Source organism: Vigna angularis, chromosome 1 (genome assembly GCF_016808095.1).
Source record: "Vigna angularis cultivar LongXiaoDou No.4 chromosome 1, ASM1680809v1, whole genome shotgun sequence".
In the NCBI taxonomy this organism is placed as follows: Eukaryota; Viridiplantae; Streptophyta; class Magnoliopsida; order Fabales; family Fabaceae; genus Vigna; species Vigna angularis.
In genome coordinates this window covers 9,694,678-9,701,691 of record NC_068970.1, presented here as the reverse complement: position 1 = coordinate 9,701,691, position 7,014 = coordinate 9,694,678, and the positions used below count along the sequence as shown (strand labels likewise).

Sequence of the window (7,014 nt, the reverse complement as noted above, 5' to 3'; positions counted from 1 at the left end):
AAAGAATGAAATATATTGAATTTGATTGTTGTTTTCTTTGTAACAAGGTGACTTGAAGTTGATTGTTATTTTGTTTGAAATGAGGTGACAATTAGCATTGCTTGTCTCATATATGTTCCTACCACACCACAACTCACATATATTTTAGGACAATTTAAAGAATACGACGATCACAAGCATAATTGAAGAATAATTTAAAAAATTAAATAATTTGTAATTTTATTTTAATTATATAGAATGTTAAATTTACAAGGTGAACAAGCCTCGCTAGGAAAAAAATTTTGTATATGTAATTTTCATTTTTTGTTATTTGTATGTGTTTTGAGCTTTAGGCTTTATTTTAGGGTTTTTAGGTTTTCTTAAACCGTGCCTATATATAGGTACCAAAAGTTAATGTAAAAACTTTTTAGTCATAATATATGCATTTGCATTTTTAGAGATAATTCTCTTGGTTCTTGGATTAGAAATATCATTCTTATCAAAGATTAACATCTTTATGACAAATCTTTACTTGACTTATCAATATACAAGAATGTGGTTCTTATCTTTGTCTTATTTCATATTTTTCTCTAACTTTTTATTGTGTCTCCTAAATTCACAAAAAGAAAGCACTTTTTTTTTAACAGACCCTTTCACCTCTCCTAATCATTTGTCTAAGTCAATGGGAGAGTACCTTCAATGTTAAAATCAAATCAACATTGAGAGTTCAAATATTAATATACAATAAATACAAATCACTTATTTTCTTACTTCAAATTTATATTTATTTCTAAATTAGTCAATATTAAAATTAATTATTTTGATAAATACCGATTCGATTCTACAATTATCTGGAAATATATATATATATATATATATATATATATATATATATATATATATACTTTTTATGTTTTGTTTATATTTTTTATGGATTTTGCTTACTATAGTTTGTAATATTTTTTCCTTTTCGTACGGTTTATTTTTTTTTATGGATTTTACTTATTATAATAATATGTAATATTTTGACTTAACTGTAATTTTGATCTATTTATATGTAACTTGGCTTAGTTTTCAGTTCAATTATTTATAGGTTGAAAAAAGAAAAATAAAGGTATTGGGTAAGGTTGAAGAATGATTGCATATCCATTAGTTTCCAAAACATCCTCAATCAAACACCCGAAATTGTCATTCCAATGGGGAGTGTGGAGTCATAATAGTAAATTCCCAAGTTCCAGGGTGCTTTGCCTTCTGCCTTCGAATATCAAAACTAAACACAACAGAACAGAATCCACACCCTTTTCAACCAAAACCTCCAACTTAGACAGATCCTTACCCTGTTGCATCGAGCCATGGCTTCTATGTCTATCAACATTCTCAGAGACCATAAGGTAGGGCCGTATGATGCACTGCTTAAGCCGAGCTTTCGCACCCCCATTTGGAAGAAGTTTCGTAATTCCCATCTGGGTATGCTTGATCCGTGCTTCTTTGGATGTTTCCCAATCAGGGAGTCTCTCTTTCCCTTGTTGATAAGCTTATTATTCTTGTTTGTCTTTACAGAAGTAAAAGGCCACTCTGAGAGCGGAAGAAGGTTGGCAACTCGAAGCGACTTGCGAGGTCCAGTTGTTGCTATTGTAGAATTTCCCTTAACCCTTGAAGGATCTAGAAGAAGGTAATATTTTAACCAGTCTCTGATTCCAAAGTTAATATATGCTTATGGTGTTCGGTTTATTGAAGAATGGTGTACAAGCTATTGGACCAGTGCCACATGCTGGTGACTGTTCTGAGGAGGGATTTGTGGGAATGGAATAGATACAGCCACAGTACCTGCGGGCTATGATGATATTGAAATTCTTTCCTGAGAAGCAAGATAGGTGTAGGCCCCCCAAATTGTTAGAATTTAGAATCTGTTGGCATATCTAAAAATAATTTGCAAAAGTGTGGAACTTTACAGCTGTTATCTGAGAGTATCTGGGGGAGCTTCTGTTAACCATTATTTTGCGGATGAAGTTCTGCAATCATGGATTTAGGAAAGTGGCAAATTGTTAAGTATTCCATGAAGGCAAATGCTCTTCTTGCACGTGCATGGAATCATTGATTGGGTTTATTTGCAAATGAAGATATGTTCCTTTGGCAAAAATGTTTTCGATTCTTCTATTTTAAAGAAGGTACGAAGGAATGGGGAAAAGACGGAAAATGGAAAAAGGCTAAACAACGCTGTGAGTGGCACCTGTAAGCGCTTGTGAATTAGTAAACATTGTACTAGCTCTTTTTTTGGTATCTTGCTTTTCAGCTGGCAATGATATCCACGCAATTGAAGTCATTAAATTTCTTAATGAAAATGAAGGCGTATTAGATCCTTACTGGAAAAATGAAATGAGTCATTGATTTTTCAGAGTTTTAATTCCAGTGTTACAGACAATAAACTGAGGCTTCTCAATGTACTACTTTATATTGAGCAAGATGGTCAATGGTTTTTCCTTCAACTCTCCATTGGATTTGCAAATTATTTACCTTTCACGAAACACTAAATTACTTGACCTCAGAACAAATTGTTTTATAGAGGAATGTACAAGCGCTTAATGTGAAAAAGGGTGGCAAATCTTGATATCCTGAGTTCTTTTAAGAAAATAAATCTACAGAAGTATTTGCAGTAAATGATGAAGCTACATTTTCTATGAAGAAGAAACAGTATACACTTGTATAGAAAAGAAAAGAAAAAAGAACCCCTGCTCCCTCTCACATTTCCAAAAGTTGCTTTTATTGATGTGTTTTGGAATAACAATTTGCCAATTACATATAAGCAGCATCCGGTGTAGGTAATCTTTTGATATATTGTTGGGTGCTTGAACGTTGACTTTCTCGTTCTTTATTTTAAGTGCTAGTGTCGTATTTGTTGCTATGCTTAGGAACTCTCAAATATGTAACAAGGCTACCACAGACATATCTGGAGATATTCCTGAAAGTGCTGGTGAGTTGAGCCAGTACGAGAAAGTGATTGAAACCTTGACAATTCTTTTTCCTGTTTGGGTAAGCCGATAGTTGTTCATTATAGCATCTCAAATTTTCTATTTTCTGTGTTGGTCTGTAGTTTGAGAGTTTGCTAACTTGCATGAGCAGGTCATCTTGGGGGCCGTTATCGGCATTTGCAAGCCAACTGCTGTAATTACTCTGATTTTTTCAGCTATGTATATGGTTGAGTGGAAATATGTTGATTAACTGCTGTGAAGTTATGGCTCTATTCCAGGTAACTTGGTTGGAGAAAGATCTTTTTACTCTTGGCTTGGGTTTCCTCATGCTCTCTATGGGCTTGACATTGACATTTGAGGATTTCAGACGGTGTCTGCGAAATCCGTGGACTGTAAGGGAAGATAACTCATACTTAAATGAAAATTTATTGTTTTTTCTTCTTTTAAATGTTATTGATTTTGTTTTTGCAGGTGGGTGTAGGGTTTCTTGCACAATATTTAATTAAACCCATGCTAGGCTTTGCCATTGTAATGGTATTTTTTGTTATTACCTGAGCTCTTCCCTGCTTCTTTGCTTTGTTTAGATCAGTTCTTAAAACGTGTTACATTCTCTTATATATATTTTTTTTTATACTGCCTCATGATAAACATTATGTCATGGTAATGATTAATTGATTATTTTGCATCGTAGTTTATTTATAGAAAATTCTATTTTTGATATTATCTTTTGGTTAGTGCTTGAGTATTTGTTTGATCAAAGAATGAAAGATATCTTTTTGATAATATAAAATGATGATATTGGCCGTGTGCTGGTTATTTGTCCCTTGATTCTGTTGTCAATAATATTGTAAGCTGAGACAAAGTCTGCGCTATATTTCCAAGATATCCTATATTTTGACAAGGTTATTCTATCTTTCATGACAGGACTAAAATTAGAAGCGTGGGACTTTTTTTTTAAATATTATAAACATATAGGCGCTGTGGAGCTTAATGTAAACTATATGTGCTACTTCATGAGCATAATAATGTAATTAAGGCTTTAATTTATTTGATCATCGGGGCTTTCCTCTCAATTTTGAATCCTTATTAAGATATATGCTCAATGATCATTATGCTGAAGGCATCTGTAGTTTCCATGAATGTAGGTGCAGGACTCAGTATAGGTATTTATTTATTTAGGTTAATTTTGGGATCTGCAATTGCTTGTTCTGATTATGGTTGCTGATATAGAGGCTGTAGTTCAATACCTATGGTTGTTTTGTCTGTCACTTCTGTTTGCCAGTCCTGTTATTTTTTTATCTCTCTTTATAATAGGATCCCAAAATTTGTAATTTGCAATTTATCCTGTTATGCTTGCTCGTGTATTGTCCATCATAAGAACTAACGTCAATATCTGATTCCCAGACTCTAAAACTTTCAGCTCCTCTTGCAACTGGTCTTATTCTGGTCTCATGTTGTCCTGGAGGTCAGGCATCAAATGTTGCGACATTCATATCCAAGGGAAATGTTGCACTGTCTGTTCTTATGACAACGTATGTTTAACATGCATTCCCTTGTTTGTTTGTCTTTCTAAATTATATTTTATGTTATACTCGAAGGTTAATATTTATATGCTAATTAATGTTGCTTTTAGAAAATTTTGGTGATTTCTGTAATCTACATCCTCGTCACTACTTACATTTGTAGAACATGTTTTGGCTCCTGTCTCTCTTCCAATCTGTTGATTCTGTCATTTAAACTGAAAAAATAGTTTTTTTTTTATTTGATTAAAGATTGATATCATACAAATAATCTGGAATTAATGAATACATTAGTAAGTTGTACTAATTACTCATTTCTTATTTGTCGATTGCCTGCCTGTACGCTAAAATGTGATTTTCTAGTCCTTGTTGAAATTTCTTTCAAACGGTGTGCTTTCTTACCACTTGAAAGGAGAAATGGAAGATTTTGGATTAATTTGTTGCTCTAATCAGAGCCTCTTGATTTATTCAATTTTGGCAGTTCAAGGTTAGAAACTTATAATGCATTTTGAAACATGAAGAACCAATGCAATGACGTTTCTGAATGCAAAATAATTGAATCTAAATATCCTATTTAAACAGAAAGATCTAAATGATACGAGAACAGTATGCAAGTACTAAATGCTTGACATGGTTGGAATCATGTTATTTCTCGGCTTTTATCACTTTTAAATTTTTAGCTGCAATCAAATTATGTGGTGCATATTCATGATGTTAATTAAGAGAACAGTCTTTTTCAGAAATTAGGTTTCAGAGATATTTAAAAATGTTATTTACTGGTCTACAGGTGTTCAACCATTGGAGCTATTATAATGACCCCACTTCTTACAAAGCTTCTTGCTGGTCAACTCGTTCCAGTTGATGCTGTTGTAAGTTGTTGCTTGCCAATTTTTGGGCAAAGGAATGTCAAATAAAGTCTTCGTTTAAAGGATATGTAAAACTAGCTTGCTGTTGGCAAGCTGTTATGAAAATGAAGCACAGTTGACACTTTGACAATACTAATCATAGTTTCTCCTAATAAGTGAAAAATGAATATAGAAACTGATTTGAATAGGATACCTTGTCATTCTTCACTACATTCTTAATGGTTTTCTTTCTCTTCTTGGATTTTCTCATGATTTCTATTAAACAGATCCTGTTGTATCTTTCATTTTCACTCTCGTAGTGAATCTGTAATTCTCTCTTTTGCAGGGCCTGGCAGTTAGTACATTTCAGGTTGTTTTAGTCCCAACGGTTGTGGGAGGTAAGAGATGATGAGTATTTTAAGTTAAATGTGAGTTGGTCGTTTTATAACATACCTGTACTTTGGTTTACGGTTTCATTCCTAAAGATCAGGACGATTTCTAATGTCTTTTCTTTATCTGGCAGTTTTGGCAAATGAGTTTTTTCCTAAGTTCACTTCAAAGATAATCATTGTCTGTCCTCTGATTGGAGTCATTTTGACCACTCTCCTCTGTGCAAGCCCAGTAAGTTGATTAAGTTCTAGAAGATGAAGTTCATCAAATGTATTCTCTTCTGGCATTTTACTTCGTTATAAATTATCATATATTGTTCTTGCTTTGAACAGAAATTTGACATGCATAAACTTTTCAGATTGGGCTAGTTTCTGATGTATTAAAAGCTCAAGGGGCACAATTAGTATTGCCAGTTGTTTTCCTACATGCTGCTGCATTTACTCTTGGTTATTGGTTTTCAAGAATATCATTTGGCGAATCCACATCACGCACTATATCTATAGAGTGTGGAATGCAGGTAAAACTTGTGTTCGTCATTCCTCAAAATCTGGTTGGTTACATTTCTTCCATCCGAAAAATGTATGAATCATTCTACTTTTCTAGATGTGTCTAACCTTATTTATCTGCAGAGTTCTGCACTGGGGTTTTTACTCGCTCAGAAGCACTTTAAAAATCCCCTTGTGGCTGTTCCTTCTGCTGTGAGTGTTGTCTGCATGGCGGTAAGACATCCAGCTCTCAAGGCTGTTTTGTTTTGCTTTGTCTATTTCTTGTAAAAATGTTGGCTTTTAATTTCTGTCAACGAATATTTTTCACTGGTTTCATGCAGCTTGGTGGGAGTGCTCTTGCTGTGTTTTGGAGGAACAGACCAATTCCCCTTGATGACAAAGACGACTTCAAGGAATGAAAATCATTCACTAATATTAACATATCCTTCATTTGTATGCGGGAACATGTTACACATTAAGGATTTAGATTCAGTTCACAACAAATATGCCCCTTGGTTTTTAACATTCCTTAGGAGTAATGTTTCTTTTTCCCGTTTGTGATTATGAAAATTTTCATAAACATATAAGAGAAAAATAAAAATGTTAATATAGTTTTGGGTAAAATATATTTTGTCAACTTCTTACTACAAAATGTATTAATCGAAATTATTTGTTGATTCATATGCTTTATACTACAAACTATAAATTAGACCAACCTATCTTTGAAAACATGACCTAACTAATTCAATTCTAACATGTCATTCATCAATTTAATGGCATCAATGAAATTTATCATAACACTCATACAATACATACAAGTGATAGA

General features: G+C 33.2%; 1 protein-coding gene across 4 annotated transcripts; it reads left to right on the top strand.

The window, feature by feature from the left end:
• The first annotated feature begins 1,127 nt into the window (after nucleotides 1–1,127).
• LOC108323792 (sodium/pyruvate cotransporter BASS2, chloroplastic) lies at nucleotides 1,128–6,692 on the top strand. Of its 4 annotated transcripts, XM_017556542.2 has the most exons (14): nucleotides 1,430–1,446; nucleotides 1,540–1,651; nucleotides 1,717–2,211; nucleotides 2,889–3,009; nucleotides 3,100–3,141; nucleotides 3,227–3,340; nucleotides 3,420–3,482; nucleotides 4,353–4,480; nucleotides 5,256–5,337; nucleotides 5,660–5,711; nucleotides 5,837–5,934; nucleotides 6,062–6,220; nucleotides 6,333–6,422; nucleotides 6,530–6,692. In XM_017556542.2, exons 3-14 carry the CDS (start codon nucleotides 2,102–2,104, stop codon nucleotides 6,605–6,607), a joined length of 1,137 nt encoding a protein of 378 aa, XP_017412031.1. In that variant the 5' UTR covers nucleotides 1,430–1,446; nucleotides 1,540–1,651; nucleotides 1,717–2,101; the 3' UTR covers nucleotides 6,608–6,692. The 4 variants fall into 4 exon arrangements, with proteins under 4 accessions (XP_052729536.1, XP_017412029.1, XP_017412032.1 ...); XM_052873576.1 differs by lacking the exon at nucleotides 1,717–2,211 and having other exon boundaries at nucleotides 1,128–1,446; nucleotides 2,859–3,009; XM_017556540.2 differs by lacking the exon at nucleotides 1,717–2,211 and having other exon boundaries at nucleotides 1,129–1,446.
• The last annotated feature ends 322 nt before the right edge of the window (nucleotides 6,693–7,014 follow it).